At 34.5% G+C, this 22863-nt stretch overlaps 1 protein-coding gene across 4 annotated transcripts in view; it reads left to right on the top strand.

The window, feature by feature from the left end:
• LOC149569448 (kinesin-like protein KIN-12G) overlaps nucleotides 1-22863 on the top strand; it is a 103481-nt gene that overhangs the window by 46881 nt on the left and 33737 nt on the right. For 3 of the 4 annotated variants that reach the window (XM_089822152.1, XM_089822149.1, XM_089822150.1), the window contains exons 15-17: nucleotides 2388-2492; nucleotides 2667-2902; nucleotides 18501-18570. In XM_089822152.1, the coding sequence (XP_089678278.1) occupies nucleotides 2388-2492; nucleotides 2667-2902; nucleotides 18501-18570 (411 nt within the window). Of the gene's footprint in view, nucleotides 1-2387; nucleotides 2493-2666; nucleotides 2903-18495; nucleotides 18571-22863 lie in introns of all 4 variants that reach the window. The other variant, XR_016362746.1, reaches the window with a different exon arrangement.

Raw genomic sequence — 22863 nt, 5'->3', positions numbered from 1 at the left:
GCAAATTGATAATACCAATTCAAAGTCTTTTTACCTTTGTTTTGGCAGTGCTTAGTTTGTTGCAGCTAGTGTCTTGGGTTTGATTTTGGCATTTAAGGACTTGGATTGGGGTTAGTGAGGTTTAATATGCAGGTCTGAACATTTCTTAGAAGCCTTGGCTTTTGCTGAGAAGAAGGTTGTTTCATTTAGTGCCTTTGAAAGATTTTTTCCAACCAAAGAAGGGCCTCATTGTTTCTGCTGTTGACTATCAAAAATCAGATGTCCTGTATCACGTCTCCAATGACTAGGAATGCCATTCAATTGAGGTATTTTAAATGATCTGTTAATTGTTTAGTCATTTCATGTTGGTGTCCTCAATTTTTGCAATGTCTATATTCCAAAAGTATGGTGAAAAGCATTATGACTTAATGCAAAAACAGTGTTTGACCTTAATCAGCAAATAAACTTAATCAGTGCAGTCAAGAAAATTCTCTATTTGGCCAAATATTTCAGAAGGAATATATGGGTTCTAAGCTACAGACCTCTTGAACCACCAAAACTTTATTTGGTCATTTTTGCTATTGATGGATGGTAGCTGCAATGTACTTCATTGATTCATCAATAATTTCTAAAGTGAGCACTTCTAGCTACACAGATGACAAAGGTGCAGATCTGGCCTTATTTCCATTTTATTTGATGATCATATCACTAAAATATTGACCACGAGTCTCATTTTCTGGAGTGAAAGATACTATCATATTTTTTATTGTTCCTGAAAATGAGGAGTTTTTAAATATGAATGTTGACAAAAATAATCTCCTTCGCGAGTTGAACTATTGGAATCAGCTGCATTTATATATTTCAGCTCTATGTGATTTGACTCCTGGATTGCTTTATTGCCTGGAAAATGGTCTTGACCACTACTGGCAAGGTTGGAACATTTGTTTGGAGGAGGCAGGAGTTTTGATATATGCTGAAATTCATGGTTCAACCCCTCTGTTTTTGTGCAACAGATTCCTTTACTTGTTCTCCAATATGATATTTCTTTCATAATCAAGATAAAATAAACACATCCTCAACAACTTATTCCTATGCCTTTTGAAGATCACTTATCTTGTCGCACTTCAAACTAAACTTTACATCAGGGTGGAGTGCAAAAATGAAAATGCAAACCTGATTTTTCTAACTTGGCTCGTTGGAGGCTCCTCTGCACCTGCCATTCCTTATCCTACTTATTCATTCCTATTTCCTTCATTTTTTAGTAACTCTGCCATCAAGGATAAGCTCGAGGAATAAAATTTCACCTATATGGACAGCAGAGAAAAGGCAATGCTGAGCATGAGACAACAAAAGTGGTTGTCCTAGAAGTATATAGAAGACAACAACTAAAGTCACTTCTTAATCAAGTATGAAGAGGGATGAGCTTTACAACAATCTTTAAAAATCTCAATCCCCTTACGGATGAGAATCAAAATGTCCCTCAGCTCCAGCAACATCTTTTCATAGGTCAGTGTCTTATCTAGTCTATTGTTACTTTAGCTTTTGGGGACAATGTGGTGGTCCCATAAATTTTTGGGTTCGAAACATTTGTTTCCCATTTTGGTGATGGCGGTGCTTACATTTTAATTTTTCTAAAGCCAAAAATAAACCTAATCTGCTGGTCACAGGAGGAAATCTCTAAAGCAATACAGAGTCAGACTAAGAAGGTGAAGGACGGTCACTCTCTCAATCGTTTTATGCAAACCAGTCTTTTACAACTCCTTCATAGAGTTGGTAAACAGCAAGAGGGCATCATTGCAATAAACACTCGTACATAATAGGATGAATTCCATAGTAAAGGGCTTCAAACAGGTGCTTGAAGTCAGTAACTCCGCTTCTATCCCATAATTTGTTATGCCAAAATTCTTAAAATGGTACATACAGCTGATTTTCAGGGCCCTCCAAAGTGTCATGTTGACAATGTTGAAAGCTCCAGTGACCCAGGCAAGGTAACCTTAGGTATCAATGACACTCAATCTATGGTGGATATGAATTTTGACTGACAAGAATTGTTTTTACTCTCCTAGTGGCTATCACTGTTTCTGTGAAAGGTAGATAATGCTTTGTCCTCCATCTTTAGTCATCTAATATTCATATTGTACATCTGTTCACTATTTACAACTTAAAAGCTCTTCTCTTGCAACAGCCACCTCTGTGTAGTGATGATTATATGCATTATACAAATCCTCTCTACTCAAATTTTTTAACAGTGTTTATGATGCAATTTTTTATCTTCTGCTTGTTTATATTGTGAATCTTGTCTAATCTATTGATAAATCTTTTTCTCTGTAACTATTCTCTTTAATGATTCAGTGTTAGTGACATAAAAGTAATTGAGCTAATAGTAACTCTGATACTTTTGTGAACAGATACGGAGTTTGGAAAGTCTTGTAGCAGGAGCTCTGAGACGAGAATTACAAGCCGAACGGCTTTCAAAGCACTTATCCACTGAAATTGAGTACCTGCAATGTTTGGTATGCTTGTCTTGTGCAATCCTTTTATTTGATTTCAATTTCCTTTAACACAGCACGCTTTTTCAGCAAGGATGGATTTCTTGAATTTTTTTGTTTAGTTTTGAGTTTATTGGCACATATTGCTCTTATTCTACAAAGGATGCATCTGGAAGCCGTTTATTTTCTTAATTGCAGGTTCAACAGCGGGAAGAAGAAACTCAGTGCAGTCGGATGTTGTTAAGGTTCCGTGAAGAAAAAATTTCAAAGATGGAATCTATAGCAACTGGTTCTATCTCTTCAGCAACAGTATTATCAGATGAAAATAAGGCATTAAAGGAAGAAGTAAAGCTTCTCCGAGGACGGATTGATCGTAATCCAGAGCTAATCCGTTTTGCAATGGAAAACATCAAACTCATAGAACAGATTCGAAGGTAGTTATCTTCGGCCTATTATATTCTAATAAGAGTAAGTGGATTTCCACAATTCACGAGCTCATCTGCAAGCTGTTTCTGAATTCAATTGCATGAATATTTTTGAATCAACTTTTGGATCATGCTTCAATATCCATCATTAGGGCGGTTTCATCCTTGTGCTCTCTATTAGTATCATCCTGGTGATGGATCGTGGAGTGTGATCTGAAATGTTGATGTAAAAATATTTACGCAATCACATCTAGAAACAGCTTGCAGATATTCTAATCTAGTCAGTTTTTGATATTTGTGCATTTGTTCGGTAGTTTATATTAGTTGTCATCATCTGTAGAATGCAATTAATTAACTTTTAGATGTAGTAGTGTTTAAATGATTTAGTTTGCAAAACATAAAAGCAGATCAAATATTATAAGTCTACAAATGTGCTTTTTGAAAGTGTTTCTAGGATTTGACACCTTTATTTCATATTGTATGTAAATACGGACTCATATTAAGAAAATTAAATGAGAGACAATAGAAAATCCTTCATCCACAAGTCTTTTGTGGCAAAGATTTTATAAATTGAATAAATGGGCAAGATTCAATGGTGCTTTTCGTATGCATTGAGCCATATGCAGGGTTGACATGGCTAGTGATTTTAAAGATTTTTGAAGTGATTAGTTAGTTCACTAAATGATTTTAGCGTCTAAATGGTTTGATGGGGAAATCAGATTCAAATAAACAATTTGTATTTATCTAATTTTTGAAGATGGCATATGAGTGTGGGACTTATTAAATAGATACTATAATTTTAATTAAGGGTGGATTATATAAGAAATATTGAAATAAAAAATCAATTAAATTAATGATTGTAATTCAATTAACTAATACTGAAAATAAGCTTGGATTGGCTAATGAGATATTTGCTTATATTTAGTCAACCAAGGAAGAGGATATATGTGGGATGAAATGGGTGATATTAGGATACAGCCGAACTTGAGTCTACACATGAGTGTTTGTCATGTAACCATAATTGAGATATTAATATATGTATACTTGTTTAATCATTATTAAACACGCCATATAACTTGTACATACGCACATTATTATGATAAGTTACTCAAAAATTCAATTTTGAACATGTACATTAATAATATATATATATATATATATATTATATATATATATATATATAATATATATATATATATATACATATATATATATATATGTATATGTATATATATATATATATGTATATATATATATATATGTATATATATATATGTATATATATATAAAATATTTAATCAATTAGCCAAATAAACTATTAATATAAGAAACAACAATATAAATAAGATCTTACAACTAATTAATAAATAGTCATAAACAAGTACACTAATATGATAATTAAAAAAAAGAAAAAATAATAATAATAGAAATATTCACGTTACAAGGAATATTTAAATCACTAAATAATAATAAGTAATATTGAAAAAGGGAAATATCCAAACTTTATTTAACTAAACTATTCAATGGGTCACGACCCATCTCCCCAAAAGCCATGATAAATACATAAATATTAATAGAGGCAAGTAAGTAAAGGATCATATCATAATACACGAATAGAATTGGAAATGAAAATTGGTTTGCAAAGGTTCAATTCAAGATAAATGGATAATGCCCTGACATGGCACATTATAATGTTCCACAAGGATACATATCTTACAAAATGATTGTTTTTGGAAATAGTGACATCCCCAAGATACAAGGGTTATATGTTCATTGTCACTCTCTCATCGTTGCATATAGGAGAAAATGTCCTTGTGATATCCTCACAAAATAGGTGACACTCTTGGGATGTCCTTATAGAGTCACCTATAGTGATGGGATTGTCATAGGTGACTCTATACGAGAAAATAGGAGAGAATGTATCATAGAATAGGGATTGTGATATCCTTACAAAATAGGTGACACTCTTGGGATGTCCTTATTGTAATATCCCATCACTATAGGAGGCATGCCAATAATGAGTGGGGAAGAGATTAAGTTTGGGAGAATAGAAAAACCATAATAGCCAAAGGAAGAGGTAGTGCACATCTGGAAATCAAGAGTTATAAAGGGCATTAGAGTAAGAAATGATAGTGATTATCTAGTTAGGTGGGTAAATAGAGCTATCAAAGACACCGATGGGTTTATTGCTACATTGGTATAAACTAATATAGTATAACTTCAAATTACTCTGTCAATAGGAGCTTAGGTTTTTTACACGTACCTTGGGTGGTTGATGCAACAACATTTAAGGGGTCGAGTAATCAAAATTACTAAAATAAAGTTAATTTAGTTATATAATATATTTTGGTTTTGTTCTAACCTTGTGTTTTGAGGTGTAAAAGGTAATTTCTATTGTTCTAATATGTTTAATTTGAAATGTGTAATTTTATTTCACATTCACATTTGGTTGAAATTATTGGGGGACCAGTTGAGCCATGTTCATTTTTCCCTGACACCCTATAAAAGTTGAAAATTTACAATGCTTCATAAGGGAACTTCAGGTGGTGGGCTACTTGCATGTTAGTTATTTAAATTGCATGGTTGACATCCATTTTCATGCCAAATACTTCGAATGAGATACTTGTGAGGAGGAGCTATTTTGAGATGATAATCTAGCATGCTTACCTTTATGATTGTAAAGTTTATGCAAATTTTGTTACCAATCATATTTAGATTTAAATTGCATGGTTGACATCCATTTTCATGCCAAATACTTCGAATGAGATACTTGTGAGGAGGAGCTATTTTGAGACGATAATCTAGCATGCTTACCTTAATGATTGTAAAGTTTCTGCAAATTCTGCTACCAATCAGATTGAGATAATACCTTCTTATAGGCTTGCTAAAGATGATCTTCTATAACCAGACTTGAATGAAGTGATACCACTAATATAATTATTATTCTGGAAGTGTTCTATCTCTGCAAGTATTCGTCTAGGGCAATATTGTTAAAGGAGCAGATTATGTGTTTTTTTTTTGTCCTATATCTACAACCACACCCTATATAAATACGACAACCAAAAGGCATGTCCCTTGAATGGACATGACCCTATCTAGGTCAGCCCATAATTGTATTCTCATAATCAATGCTAAAGGACAAATAGGTTTGTAATCAAACTTACCTAAGATTAGTTAAGTTAATAGTCAGATACAATTATTCCAAAGGAGACGCCGATCATGCCTAGACAAGGAACAATTATATTGAGGCCTTCATCAGGCATTCCATGTATGATAAGATATGTGCGATTTGGATAATTAGATCAGTATGGTAATCGAAGTTATAGATTTAACACTCCCTCTTAACTTGATAATCATATTGAGAGATAACATATCTAGCGTCATCAATTACGATGAATAAGCATAGATTGATACTCTATATCTATCTAAATTTTCTAAGCATGTGGTATCATTGAACACATGATACTATGCCATATTACTATATTTGCAACAGGACTTATCATTGATACTAGTGATAACAGTATTTCAAAGCATACAACATACAGGGTATAATCCGAAGAATGATTAAAGTCTTCATTTATCCAAGTTGTGACTCATAGGTACTAGTAGTCCTATATCATAACATGATCCTGAGTTTAAGATCTACCAGAATATAGGATAAAATCTAGAGAATGATTAAATTTTTCATTTATCCAAATTGTGACTCATAGACATAGAAATGTCTACATCACAATATGATTTTAAACTCATTTAGATCTGACAACAGTTCTCTATTGTTCAATGCATTATCTAAGAGATTGTCATCTCTCATAATGTCTTTTATACAAGTGTTCATTATCTCAGAGATCATCACCTCTTAGATAATGAATACAAATGGTTAAGCCCATAACAGTCAATAGGTTGACAATAAAAAATATTTTATTAATAATTTAAAGAATACAAATGTTTTATAATTCAACCATACCAAGTCTTTTTTTGAAGTGATCTATCTTCACTTGAGAGAGAGGTTTGGTAAGAATATCTGTTGTCTGATTTATAGTGCAAATGTACTCTAATTTCATAGTATTCCTGTTTACCATATCTCTTACATAATGGTAAGGAATTTCAATATCCTTGGACTTGTCATGGAAAATTGGATTCACAGAAAGCTTGATGGAGCTCTGATTATCACAATGAATAATAGTAAGATTCATGGGTTGACCAAATAATCCCACAAGTAACTTTCTAAGCCAAACCACTTCTCGAGAGACTATTGCTGTTGCAATGTATTCAACTTCTATGGAACTCTGTGCAATTGATGATTGCTTTTTGCATATCCATGATATCATTGTTGATCCTAAACTGAAACAACAACCTGAAGTGCTTTTTCTATCATTAACACTTTCACTCTAATCCGATTTTGTGAATCCATGTAAGTCCAAGTCAACTTTCTCATATTTGAGCCCAAAGTTAAGCGTGCCTTGTAAGTATCTCATAATGTGTTCAATTGCAACTAGGTGAATCTCCTTTGGCTCACACATAAATTGACTTAAGGCATTAACAACATAGCAAATATCAGGTCTTGTATTTACCAACTACATAAGAGACCCAATCATCTTGCTATAAAGAGTAGAATCTGTGGAGGGTGATTCTGCTACTGCATTTCTTAAGTTTATGTGGATAAGTCTCCATTGGAGAAGACATAGGTCTGTAGTTTCACATTCCAAATCCCTTCAAGATGTCTAATGTATACTTTCCTTGATTAAGTATGATGTTGTCAGAATTTTGCTATACTTCCAGGCCTAGGAAGTAATGGAGTCCTAAATCTTTCATTTCAAATTCTCTAATTAGATCTTTCTTGCATTGATCTATAAGATGATCATCAACTATAATTAGTAAATCATCAACGTATAGTATCAATATTATCACATCATCTTTATCCTTTTTATAATAGAGATTTGGATCAGCTTCATTAGTTGAGAATCCTAAACTGGTGAGATAATTATCAATTCTTTCATACCAGGCCCTTGGAGCATGTTTAAGCCCATAGAGAGCTTTCTTGAGCTTGCAAACAAAATTTTTAGGGTTATGAGTTTCAAATCTTTCAGGTTGTTCCAAATATACCTCTTCTATAATCTTTCCATTTAGAAATGCTGTTTTTACATCCATCTGATGTACTTTCCATCCTTTCAATGCTGCAATAGCTAGGATTGCTCTTACAGAGGTGTATCTGGCAACAGGAGCAAAGGTTTTCTCATAATCAATTCCCTCTTTTTGAGAGAATCCATTGGCTACGAATTTGGTTTTATATTTTTCAATGCTACCATCAATAGCATGCTTGATTTTAAATATCCACTTAGAAGAAACAACAAATTTCCTTCAGGTCTTGGAACAATTACCCAAACATCATTCTTAATAATGGATTGGTATTCTTCCGCCATAGCATCCTTCCAAGCTATATATTTAATAGCATTTGAAACATTGGTTGGTTCTGATTTAGATAAATCACTCATGTTTGCTGCATAACTAGAAAATCTTTTGGGTCTTTTCTTTCTCTGAAGGTTCCAGGTGGTGCAATGAAGTCTTGTGCTTCCTCTATTGTCTTAATGGCCCAAAGTGGTCTTTTCTTTGGATTTTGAGTTTCCTCAAGATTAAGATTTTGAATTTCATCTTCAATTTCTTCAATGTTCTTGCTCTAAAACTCAGATTCATTATTTTTTTTAGAACTAGGTAAGGGAGAGGGATCTTCAGAATTTACGGCTCTTTTGAATGCTAAATTTTCTTCAAATATTACATCCCTACTAAGTTCAATATTTTTTTGACTAGGTATGGAAATCCTATATGCTTTAGATATTTTGCTATACCCAACAAAAAATACCTTTCTTCCTGGAGGGTTCTAAATTAGTTCTCTTTTCTTTTGGAACATGTATATATACTGGGCACCCAAATATCCTCAGATGGCTTATATTAGGTTTAACTTGAGTAAAGACTTCTTCAGGAGTTTTATCTCTAAGGTAGGAGTGAGGACTTTTGTTTTGAATATATACAATAGTACAAGAGGCTTCTGCCCAAAGATAATATTCTAAATTTTGATCAAATATCATAGCTCTTGCTATTTCTATAATTGTTCTATTCTTCCTTTCTACTATTGTTTTGTTGCGGGTTATAAGGAACAATATATTCCCTCTTAATTTTTATGTTACAAAACTCTTTAAACAAATCCAAAGTATTTTTCCCTCCATTATCAGTTCTAAGAGTTTTAATTTTGTGTCCTGATAAGTTTTCAGTTAAAGTTTTGAATTCTTCAAATGTCTTAAGGATTTTTTTTGATTCTTTACATTTTAAGAAGTAAATCCAAGTTTTCCTAGAGAAGTCATCTATAAAAAGTATATAGAACTAGAGTCTTCCAAGAGAAGGAACAAACATAGCTCCACATAAATATGAGTGGACGAATTCCAAAACTTTGTTAGTTTTCCTATTGCTATCATGAAATGGACTTTTGTTGTTCTTACTCAGAGCACATCCTTTGCATATGTTTGAATGATCTTTATTCAACTTAGGTAAACCAGTAACCATCTTCTCCATAGTTGATAAGGTTTTGAAATTTAGATGTCCTAACCTTCTGTGCCATATATCATTTATATCAACAACTTCATGAATTAAGGCTTGAATAGGTTGACGAGGTTTTGTATTTAATTCATACAAGTATCCCTTTCTTTGACCAATCATCTTTGATTTCTTAAATGATGAGTTCTTAGACCAAGTCATTAATTTACCGTTCATGAATGCAACATTATGTCCATCATCTTCAAGTGTTGTAACAAAGATTAGATTCCTTTTTATTCCTGGTACATAGAGTACTCCTTTGAGATGTAGGGGACTACCCGATTTTAGTTTCAAGGTGCAATTCCCAATTCCTTTGACTGAATGAGCTGAATTGTCACCAATGGTAATTTTATCATCAACTTCTTTTGATATAGAGTCTAGTGCTTGTTTGTATCCTATAATATGTTGAGATTATTACGAGGTAATTGGTAAATATTTGCTTGATATTAACAAAGACCGATAGGTCAATATATACAAAAGAATGAGACGATGTTTCCTTAGGAAATGATCGTAAAGAATAGAAACATTCTATTCTAGAGAAAGCAAAAAACGAAAGCAAACTAAAGCTTAAGATATTTACAATAGATAGCCATTAACTAATAATAGATGACTTATCTATTATTGTAATACCCTCCCTGTATGGTTAATCTATCTAACACACCAAACTCTTCTCTGACTTTGACAAACTTATTAGGACCAAGAGGCTTGGTGAGAATGTCTACAGTCTGATCTGTGGTAGGAACATATTGCAAATCAATAGTCTCGTCTTCAGCCAATTTTTGTATGTAATGACAGTAAACATCCACATGCTTGGTTCCTTCATGGAAGATTGGATTCCGTGCTAACTTGATAACGCCTTCGTTATCAACAAACAGAGTAGTCGGTCTTGTTGGTGACATCTGCATATCCCCAAGCATCCGACAAAGCCAAATAGCTTCACATCCTACCTTAACAGTCCCTCTGTATTCAACCTCTGTAGAAGAGAGAAACTGTTTGCTGCTTCTTGCTGATATATGTGATTGCACCGGATCCCAAACTAAACACATACCTAGATGTTGACTTTTTATCATCAATAGAACTTGCCCAATCTAAATCTGTGAACCCACTAATCTTAGGATTGGAACTTCAAGAGTACAAAAGTTCATAATTTGAAGTGCCCTTTACATAACGAAGCACACACTTTGCTGCCATCCAATGATCAGCCTTAGGAGGCATCATAAAGTGCGAAATAGAGCTGACTGCGAAGTTGATATCAGGCTTAGAAGTAGAGAGGTAAATGAGGCTGCCTACTAGTTGCCTGTATATAGTATCATCAATGGAAGGAGAATCAGACTTTGCTGATAACTTGAGACCTTTCTCCATAGGTGTAGATGCAGGTTTACAATCTTGCATTTGGAATTTGTGTAACAGAGCCCTAGAATATTTGGACTGAGAGATGAATATACCAGAAGACTTGCCAAATTTCAACACCTAGGCAACAATGCACGAGCCCAAGGTTGGTCATATAAAAAGACTGGCATAAATTTCATTTGATTCCTTGAATCAAAGATGCCGAACTGCTAGTGATGATCAGATCATCCACATAGATACTCAGAAGGATGATGTCTTTGTCAGTAGTCTTGATGTACAGATTTGAGTTTGAAGAACTCCTCTTGAAGCCTTGATCATTGAGGTACTTATCAATCTTGATGTAGCATGCTCAAGGGGCCTGCTTCAAGCCATAGAGAGCTTTTACCAATCTGAGAACTTCATGGTCTTTACCAGTAACCTTGAAACTAGGAGGTTGCGTCATGTAGACCTCTTCATGAAGATCACCATTCAAGAAAGCACTCTTGACGTCCGTTTGATGGACCTTCCAGCCAAACTGTGCTGCCATGGCTAGGACTAATCTGATGGTGCTCATCTTTGCAGTAGGAGCAAAGGTCTCCTCATAATCAATGCCTTGATGTTGAGAAAAGCCCTTCGCCACTAAACGAGCTTTGTACTTGTCCAAAGTACCATCTTATTTGTATTTGATTTTGTAGACCCATTTGCAGCCAATGGGTTTCTTCCTTGGTGGAAGATAAGAAAGGACCCAAGTGTTGTTCTTTAGTAGGCTCTGGCGTTTAGATGTCATGGCCTGTTCCCACTCTGGAATTCCTTTAGCCTTGGAATATGATTGAGGTTCAAACACACTGTGAATGTTTGCCATAAGAGCAAAGTTAATACAATCTGTAGTTTTGCTCTTTTTCCGAGTAGTTCTCCCATCAATGAGCTCAACATCATGAAGATTAGCAAGTGTCTTAGCCCACCACCTAGGCCGGATAGGAGAATGACCAACAGTAGTACTAAGAGATGCTTGATTAGTAGGATCCTCATCAGAAGAAGCTGGATCAAACTCTTGTGAAGCATCTACAAAGTGAGATGATCCTACAGGAGAAGCCGGAGGTGTTTGTACAGGTATCACTGGAATAACTAGTGCTAAAGGAGCTACTGGAGCCCTCCTATCAGGTGGACCTAATGGAAGTTGAACTCCCAAATCATGAGCCATCATAGGTTGGTCTGTTGAATCAAGAACATGAGAAACATGCACGAATGGTCCTCGCTACTCATCAAAGACTACATCACGACTGTAGATGAGACAAGATGTCTCAACATCGATCAGGTGGTAAGCTTTGTGAAGACAACTATATCCAGCAAGCATGAGATTTTGACTCTTGGCATCCAACTTGGTGCGTAAAGCATCAGGGTTCCAAACAAAAGTACGAGAGCCAAAAACCTTCAGGTGATTGATTTTGGGCTTGTGACCTGATTAGGCCTCTTCTGGAGTTTTATCTTTGACTGCCACTGTGGATGATCGGTCCAACTGATAAACGACAGTGTTAACTGCTTCTACCCAAAACTGCTTTAGAACATGTATGTGTTCGAGCATGGAACGAGCCATCTCAGTGATTGTCCTGTTTTGATGTTCAACTACATTGTTTAGTTGTGGCTTGTGGGGTGTGGTTAATTGGCGTTTGATGCCATGTGTATCCAAGAAGTTGGAGAAAGAATTAGAATAAAATTACCCCCCCATTGTTTGATCTAAGAGTAATAATAGATTTCCCAGACTCTTTTTCAACTAAGGGTTTAAACTTTTGAAATACTAGAAATGCATTTGATTTCTTTTTAAGGAAACACACCCACATTTTTCTACTGAAATCATCAACAAACAACATAAAGTACCTGGACCCAAGAACAAGAGGAGTGGCCATAGGGCTATAGATATCAACATGAACAAGCTGAAGTACTTAAGAAGCTCGCCAAGAATCGCCACTTGTGAAAGGTGTGCAATGTTGCTTCCCAGCCTAGCATGCGTCACAAACTCCAAGGTGTTGAGTCTAAATTTGTGGCAATCCAAGAACAAGTTCATCCTGAGCAAGCTATGAGAGATAATGCACATTTAAGTGCCCATATCGTTGATGCCAAAGTGTGCTAACAGAAGATCGCCGAGCAGCCATAGCTAAGCTATGAGAATCACTAGAATCAGAAAGTTTGAAAAGACCATGATCCTCAAGACCCACTGCAACAATAGATTTAGTTGCTCGATCAGCGATGGTTCACTAATGTGAATTAAAGGTGACTGCCAAGTGTGTAGAGTGTCGCAGTAGCTAACTGACTGAGAGTAGATTTAGTTCCATCCTTGGAATGTAGTACACATCAAGGAATATGAGATTCTTCCCAACAGACTGAATTTGAATGTTGCCTTTATCGACAATAGTGTACTCTTCTCCACCACAAAAAATAACAGAGTCTGAATAAGGTTCTAGTCGGTAAATCAGTCTCTGCGGTGAGTGAAATGTCGAGGGGCACCTGAATCAATGTACTAGGCAGATGAATTCACATGATTTGCAGGTCTTTTAGCCACGAAGGTGTAAAAGGCAGGTTCTGCTTGCTCAGTGTACTCTGCACTGTTCGCTTTGGATTGCGAACTTAACTGCTTAGACTAGGCAGCCAAGCGTTTTTGACATTTAACCTTCATGTGACCAAACTTGTAGCAATAGTTGCATAGAATGTTCTTTCTGGAACCATTTGAAGCTAGAGTAGAAGACTTTTGCTGAGATGGTTGTTAAAACTTGCCCTTATCCTTCTGAATGGATTTCGCAACAAAGGCTTGCTTTGTGGAGGTGGAATTGGAGCTGCTACTGAATTGTTGTTTCCACAAATCTTGCTAAAGCAGCAGGGTGAAGAGATCAATGAACTTCAGATAAACACTAGTAGATGTGATGTTGAGAGTCTCGATAAAAACGCTCATAGGATTTTGGTAAACTTTGAAGAGTGATAACCACAATATTGGCTTCCTCCATCTTGTGACCGATGGCCAGTAGCTAATCATGGATTTCTTGAATCTAATTCAGGTGTGCTTGGAGCGAGGGCGCTCATCTATGACAATAGAAAACAGAGCGTTTTTCATAAAGAAGGCTTTGCTCTTATTGGAAGTCTCATGAAGACTTTTGAGATGTGTCCAAATTTTGGTAGTTGTCTTGTCGGATGGAATTTGAGAAAGCTGATCATCAGCTACAGATAATTTGAGAAGCGTTACCGCCTCTTGATTTTTCAGATCCCATGTATCTTGATCAGGACCCGAAGAAGTCGAACGTTTCGTAACACCCAGAACAAGTTGATCGGTGTTCCGATATTCAAAAATTGCGATGGTGCATTGCTTCTAGGTTCCATAATTGCAACCATTGAATTTGAAATTATGCTCGAGCATAGTATTTGCAGAGATGCCATGGCACATTTTTTAATGAAAAATTGTGAAAATCTGTGAAGGCATGTTCTTCGAGGCAAAAATACAAGACACAGAAGAATCAGAGTGACCCAGAAGAGAGTTTGGAAAACGTAGAAGGAATATTTTGTCGTTTTTTTGTTTTGTTGGCTAAAAAATCAAGGTAGGAAAAGCGAGGCATCCAAAAAATATGGATGACAACTCGGTTGAGCTTTCGAAAAACCCACCAAGAATTTGCAATCAAAAATTTTTTCCAACCCAAAAAATTAGGGTTTCGAGAAAATAATCCAGTCTGTGGCCATGGAGGTTTTGAGTGTAGAAAAAAGTAAAAAACTGCAAGGAGATGCTTGAAAATGGACAATGGTGGTATTGAGATAGCCGATTATTTTGTATCAAACAAAAAATGACCGCAAGTGTTGCAAAAAACACAAGTTTTATCAATTGTTTTGCCACACAAAAGGAATGGCCGTCATTTTCTGCTTTCATGTGGGATTCTTCCCAAAACATGTTGAATGTCACCACTGAAAATGTGATTTGCTAGTCGTGATTTTTAGAGAAAAAATTCATCCTAGTCCCAACCATGATTTTTCTAGATTTTTGATAAAAAACGATCACAGGTTGCACAAGACCACGAAATTCAAACGTTTTTTCAATACGTGATTTGTAGAACCAGACGCAAAAAGAAATCGTGATTTTCAGAGAGGAGTTGCAAAATCCTAGCTCGAGATTTCTCTAGGTAGGAAACCCTAGGTGGGTTTTAGAGAAAATCGATTGATTTATTGAAAAAATTTAAACAAATAATTTCAAGAAGAAATCATAAATTTTTTTGGAAAAAAATTTAAGTATTAGCTCTGATACCATATTACGAGATAATTGGTAAATATTTGCTTGATATTAATAGAGATTGAAAGGTCAATATATACAAAAAAATGAGACGATGTTTCCTTAGGAAACAATCGTAAAGAATAGAAACATTCTATTCTAGAGAAAGCAAAAAATGTAAGTAAACTAAAGCTTAAGATATTTACAACAGATAACTCTTAACTAATAATAGACGACTTATCTATTATTGTAATAGAGATGATCCACTATCAATCACCCATGCTTTGCTTGATACTTCATTTGATAGTGCAAAATACAATACACGATTCTTAGGATCATAGTTATCTTCTTTTCTAGTAATGATTGTATAGTTTACTTGTTGCTTTGTATTCTTAGGGCAATTAGATCTTTGTGTCCAAATTTTTTATATTTGAAGCATTTTATTTTGGATAGATCTTTCTTAGGTTTTTCATTCTTTTGATTACCCTTCTTCTTTTTGAAGTGCTTTTTCTTACCTTTATAGGAATTTGTGTTGAGAACATGAAGTTCTTCATCTTCAATTTTCAATCTTCCTCCTTTCTGAAGTTTCCTAGATTCTTCTTGCAAGCAATCTCCTTTAAGTTTATTAAAGTTTGGAAGATTGTCTCTAGCACTTAGTCCTTGTGAGAATGTTTCCCATGAATCTGGTAACCCATCTAGAGCCACGAGTGTTAGTTCCTTGTCTTCAATTATGGTCCCTATACTTGCAAGATCGTCTCTTACATTAGCAACCCTTAGGAAGTAATAGTTCATAGATTCACCCTTCTTTATTTGTATAATTTGTTGCCTTTTTAGTGCAAGGGTTCTAGTCGCATCGTTAACCTCATATGCATTTACTAATGGATTCATCATATGAAATGTTGTTCATTGTTTCATTAGCATGGGTTCTATTTCATTTTTCACTCCATCTAATATGATTTGCATGGTTTTCCTATTTCCTTTACTCTAGATAGTTTTATTAGGTTCAACATCAGGTTGCTTGGATACTGAATCAATAAACTGTCTCTCACATCACTGTCTTCAAGAATCATGATAATTCTGAATTTCCAAGCAACGACGTGCTCTTTCCCATCAAACTTGTCCTCGGGTTTGATTGTGCTTGCCATTGAAGATAGAAGGATGTTGCTAGATATATAAAGTCTGTTTGTCAATTTGCATAGCCTAGGCTCGACTACCAGAGCTCTGATACCATGTAAAGTTTTTACAAATTCTACTACCAATCAGATTGAGATAATACCTTCTTCTAGGCTTGCTGAAGATTATCTTCTATAACCATACTTGAATGAAGTGATATCAATAATATAAATGTTATTCTGGAAATGTTTTTCTCTGCAAGTATTCATCTAGGGCAGTATTGTTAAAGGAGCAGACTATGTGTTATTTTTGTTTGTCCTTTATCTACAACCATACCTTATATAAACATGGCAACCGGAGGGCATGCCCCTTGAAGGGACATAACCCTATCTAGGTCGGCCCATAATTGTATCCTCATAATCAGCGCCAAAGGAAGAATAGGTTTGTAATCAAACTTAACTAAGATTAGTTAAGTTAATACTCAAATACAATTATTCCAAAGGAGACACCGATCATGCCTAGATAAGGAACAATTATATATAGGACTTCATAAGGCATTCCATGCATGGTAAGATCTGTACTATCTGTACAATCAGATCAGTATGGTAATCAAAGTTACAGATTTAACAATGATGGGATCTCCATGAAGGAGGTTACTTGATCTCCTTGGTTGTTGCTTTGACTTTATTGGAGGATCGCATCACTTGTGCAAAGTGATATGATAATGCAAGCTACTACCCTCACACACCTTGTTTGCCTTTGATTCCCTTAGAAATGGTGGAAATCAAATAGTAGTTACAATTTACATTCTAGATCTTTCTTGAAATGTCTAGTTATGGTGCTATAGTTGGAAAAGTTATAAAAGAGGAGAGACAAATGAGTTGGGTTTCACTTCCAAATCATTGTTTTGCATGTTGAAGATGGCAAAAGAATTGGAGTCATTTATGAGAATATGAGATATAATATTAGCATCACATTTTTTTCATTTATATGCAGTTTAAGTTTCGGATTTTCTCTTGAATAATCTTGGGGAATTGTAATTTGTTATGTACAAGTTTTACAGGGGGAGATACTGTCCGAATTTCCTCAGTAATTTTTGATGCAATCTTTTTGTCTAATCTAATGAAATCTCAAATGAGTTGCTTTCCTAGATATTATTATCTATAAATCTACCTGCCGAGTTGACCAGCTTTGAGAGAATTTTTTGTTCCCATCAAATTTCAGTCAATTGATGGGTTATGAGAGTGTTCTAAGTTTGCAACAAATCAATAAACATGAATGTGGAAGTTATCAGTTATTATTATTAAGTTTAATGAAGTTACATGTGAGGTTTATATCTAAAAGTAGGTCTTCTTCTTTGATATACTTGGAGTTACAATACATTAATTGACATTGAAAAAATCTGTTGTGAAGTGCTGTAAGACAAAAGTAAGCATTCATTTAGCTCCCTTACCTTTACTGCATCAAGATCACTAGCTTCTTAATTAGTGCTTTTCTGAAACTGTTATGAGCCAAATTAATTCTGAAACCCCATAACTATGACCGTTGGAATGAAAATTTGCCTAAAATGATTAAACTTCATTTTAAGAATTCAAAATAAAATCTGAGTTTATGACAGAATCTACTTGCTGAATGTCTGATCTGATTACACTGAAAATAAAAACATTCCAAATTTTCAGGTCACTACCTCCATTTTTTATTGACCAAAAAAGACCAAGTTTACCCATGAGGCATTCCCAATTCGAAGGCAACCAATACTTAAAATTATACAACTTAATAATTTAATTCCAAAAACTCACCACTTTAATACAATAGATGTTATCTTTAAGCCAACGGAATGTTAGCTAAATGGAATGTTATCTTAAAAACCTTAAACTTTGCTTTGCCTTGAACCAATCTATGGAAAACTGACCTCTCCTTTATGATGGAGGAATATAGAGTGACCAATTTCTGTTTATTGTAGAAGCAAGTTAAACATTTTCCATAGCAAATCTACCATTGGTCTTTAGAATGGGTTTTTTTAGTTCAAATTTTCTAATAATAAACCAAACCTTGTCATACTAGTGCAGCTAAGTAAACTAGAACAAACTCTATTTTGGTACTTGTTTGCTTGAATAATTATCTGTTATGTCCTTTATTCTTTTCTGCGTAACATCTGTTATTCTTATCTGCATGGATATCAATCTCATGCTTGATCCGTGTTTCTATGCTTCTTGTGAGATGTCCTGCATCTTTTTGTAAAAGTATTGTTGAAGAATCTATTCTTGGATTTGTTTGGCTTTCTCATTCATATAAGTAGATTTAGGCTTTGTCTTTTGATTACGTGAACCATCAGACCAGGTATAGAGAGTTTTATGAGGGAGGAGAACGAGAACTTTTTATAGAGGAACTTTCAAATCTTCGAGATAAGGTACCATTTCTTCTTTATCATTGGCTTATATCACTTACAATCTATCGTTATTTATTACATGGTTACAATAATTAGGAGTCAGTTTCTGTAAGTATATTTTTGACATAGTAAACAACACTTTGATATATTGTTAATAAAACGTATTTATCTTGTATTCACTTCTATTTTCTATTACATTCCTAATATTTGCATTTCTTGATGTTTGGCAATATTATAATTTTATTGCCTAGGTTTCTACTGATCTCAACTCTACCAAATTCTTTATGATTATTACCAAAGAAAATCATTCTATTTTAACTTCTTAGTTCCCAACTGCTTTTGGTTAAGAGAATTTCTGATTTTGCGGTATGTTGCCCTAAATTTTTTTTTTTTTTTTGAAAGAATAATATATTTTTTTGTTAGTGTTCTTTTTGACTAGACAAAGGGTGCAGAAGGGTTTTTTTTTTTGATGATTCAACATAAAACAATAAAGAATTGCACCAAATGCAAATTTTGAAACAACAAAAACATTACACAATATAATAGTAGAAATTTCCAGTTTTAGGTGTCGATCAAAATAATGGTTTTGCCTCCAATACAACAGCAACCCAGTTCATCAAATACTCCTAAATGTCTAAAGACAATATTCCCAAAAATGTTGATGACACACAAGCCTTTATTAAGTCATTAATTGTGTACAATATATGTCAGCAACGTGATAAAATTCTAACAACTTCGGTGCTCTCTTTTATTTCTATTTCTCTTCAGAAAGTTTTAATTGTGTTGCCTTCGACGAGTTTCATCTCGTTCCTCTTCTTCCCTTCAATTATTCCTTTGGTGTTGGTTCTCTTCATATGCTTGGAGAATTTGTTTTCTTCAGTAATCATTGTTGGCTTCCTCATGACGCTTCTGAAGAGTAAGGAAGGTTTGCACTAACAGTCATGGGAGATAGCATATCAATCGTTCTATAGCGGAGCTCACTCTGAGGGCACTTCACATGAGACTTCCTCTCACCTAGCTTCCCTCCTGACATGAGTTTCAATCGACGCTTGTACCGATGTGACAAACTCTGGTGTCAATGCTTGGTCACCTTCAAAGAGTTTTGGATTTTCTTTTTCATACTCTTGGCCACTACTTGTATTGTAGTCTATTGGCTGGCCCATGATTTACCCTTCGCCATCAACACTCTGTCAATGATGCCAAATGTTTACTGCGGTGGGTAAAGTGAATGCTGCCAAATGTTTACTGTTATATGTGAAGTGAGTTAATGCATAGTGTAGATACCAAGGAATGTAATATGATAGAGAACAGTGCAATATCAGAGAACTGGAAGCTTCTTCATTAATGCTGATTAAGTTTACATCAAGTGTTTAGATTCCATAAAACACCATGATTCCATACAATGTAATATCCTGAAGGCGAACTAAGCCTGAAAGTGATCTTAGCTCGAAGGAAATCTCAGCCTGAAGGGGATCTCTATTTGGAGGCAATTTTGAGCCAAAGGGATCTCTGTCCAGAGGCAATGCCAATCCAAAGAAGATCTCAATCTGAAGGGGATCTTGATCCGAAGGGGATCTCGGTTCGAAGGGGAACTTGATCCGAAGGGGAACTTGGTCTGAAGGGAATCTTGACCCGAAGGGCAATTCAATCCAAAGGGGAACTCTGTCCCAAGGGAGTCTCAACCCGAAGGGAAACTTGATCTGATTTGCTAGATTCGAACCAAGTTATACACCGACAGAATAGGGCAAGGGTTGAATCCCACCCAAATCGGAATAACCGAGTAGGGAAGATCTCTCACTTTCAAAATGGCGAACAAAAGAGAACTCCAAGTGGAGTTCACAGTACAAAGAAAATAATCCAAATCACATGACAACTACTACCTACATGTTGTGCTTAAATACCCTTTGGAGGAAGTCCCAAGGGTTTACAAAGATTGCTAACGACAACACCTATGGAAACAATTAAAATAAAAATGGGTCCAAATATAATAAATCAATCGGAACCGCAAATACAAATATTATTAACTTGGGCCCCATATTAATTAATTAAAGTAACTAATTACAGGTCCTTTTATTATATTATTTAAATTTTGGGACGAATTAATTAATGAATTAATTAGATTAAATTATTACATTAAAATTTGGGGACATGACATCCAATGATCACCATATGTTTATCTGACAGAGTACATATATAAACCTTGAAGGGGTGCGAGGTGAATCGTCATGACCCATAATTGCCTACCCCTTGGATACTCTAAGAAGCCAATGACATACTTAACAACTTAACAACATACTTGAGGACATTATAATTATTCCCAACAACACCCACTTTGCTATTGGTCATCACAAAGTGATGTCCATATATTTCTTAGACATATCCAATAGTCCTATGGTTTGCTGCAAGACTTGTGTTCCATATTTCCTCCTTATTGTTGAGGTTGAACCCATTTATGCCACAATTCTTACTGCATTAATAATTGTGTTTCTCTTTTTTGCAATTTCATTGATAGGCATGAAGCAAAAGTGTTGTCTTGGAATAGAGGGGTCAACCTTAGGCTCTAGAGGTTACTTTGATACAATCCCAACCAATTCATTGAAGTAGAGTTAGTTGCTGGTTTTACTGTTTCATTTGCTACTTAAAACGTGACATTTTCCTTTTGAAGAATCACATGAAATACTAATGGTACATGTGGTATTTTTGTGTTTTCTATATCCAATATCTATAACGCAAAAAAGCAATTAAACTAGTCTACAGACACCTTTGTCACAATTATTGTTGACAGTTGTAAAAGCAACATTAGATAAGATAGGCTTGATTTGTGTGAATAACAACTAATAAGGATGTTGCTCAACATTACAAAGAAATTGTGTTAACAAAACTTTGTATTTTAGCCCTCTTGATAAAATAAAACAATCTATCTGAGTTCAAAGTTTGATGCTTTAAGAATACTTAGTCAACTGGAACAAAGAAAATATACCCTTAAATAGGACAATCTTTACAACAAAATTAAAATATTAGTAAAAAAGTCAATTATGAACAACGCATAATTGAATAATTTTGCATCCACATATTGTGGACGATGAATTTTACAAATGATATCGTTAAAGTTTCAAGTAGCCTTTTCAATTCCACATAATCTATAGCTATCAAATCTTCTAAGCATACCTTTTCTTAGTTGCCTGTGTTCTATGCAGTGATGGAGGAATTTATGTAGTTTGTTTCTAGAAAAAAAATGCAAACTAAGACTTGTAAAATCATACGAAGCCTACTTCAAAGTGGAGTTGATGAGTAGACTTCTAGATGACTGTATTCCAAACCCAGGGATGTGCACAACCTTCGATGGGGTATAGTTTGTTATGTGATAACCCTAAATGTAATAAATAAAGGAACTTATTAAAAGGATTTATAAATTGAATGGCTAAGTGATTATGAGTAAATCAATATATATTTGTTAAGTTGTCACTTGTATAGTTAAAACAATAGTATTGAATATTTAGCCAAGTATAAATTAATAGCCAAATATTTATAAATAAATAAGAATTATACATTGAATTAAAGACAGTAGATATATTGAAGTATGAATAATTAGATAATAACCATAAGCAATAATAAAACGTTGCCATAAATAATGTTAATAACTATAAACAATAACTATATTAAATATACGACCATCAATGATTTCATTACATAATTATTATCGATAATGCTATGTGGCAGATGGTTGATGATGGGTCAAGGGGTAAACTAGAAATGGCGTGATTGTGTGGTCACTATATATACCACATTGGGGAGAAGATTTAAGTATGGAAATAAAGTTATATAAGTCTGTAGAGGACATTATTTGTTGACAACTGCACATTTCAAATCGAAAGGCAAGATAAGACAAAGCATATTAAAAAGGGCGACAACTTAGTGAGTCAACCCACTAATGTGTGAAATGAAAGGTAGTTTGAACATATATTATAAGAGGTGATGTAATCAAACATTACCATCAAAGGAGGTGAACCGCTTATAAGAAACACATCTACTTTGCTTGCAAAGAATACCCCACATGGATACCACCAAGTGGGAGGTAGGGACAATTACATCTAGACTCGTACGAAATCAGTGACCTGTCACAATAACCCACCTTTTATATATACATTTATATAGTGATGTCAACCAACAAAGGTATGTAATGGGAGTTTATAATAGAGTGAATATTGAAAATATAATTGTTTCCTTATAGAAGCAATACTTGATATGAATAATTGTTGAGTAATTTCCAATATTATTACAAATAATTTTTAAAAATAGAATTAACTCTAATGT

The sequence above is a fragment of the Cupressus sempervirens genome, chromosome 3 (assembly GCF_028749045.1).
Source record: "Cupressus sempervirens isolate cs-2001-9-10 chromosome 3, ASM2874904v1, whole genome shotgun sequence".
In the NCBI taxonomy this organism is placed as follows: domain Eukaryota; kingdom Viridiplantae; phylum Streptophyta; class Pinopsida; order Cupressales; family Cupressaceae; genus Cupressus; species Cupressus sempervirens.
This window is presented reverse-complemented; position numbering and strand designations above follow the sequence as displayed.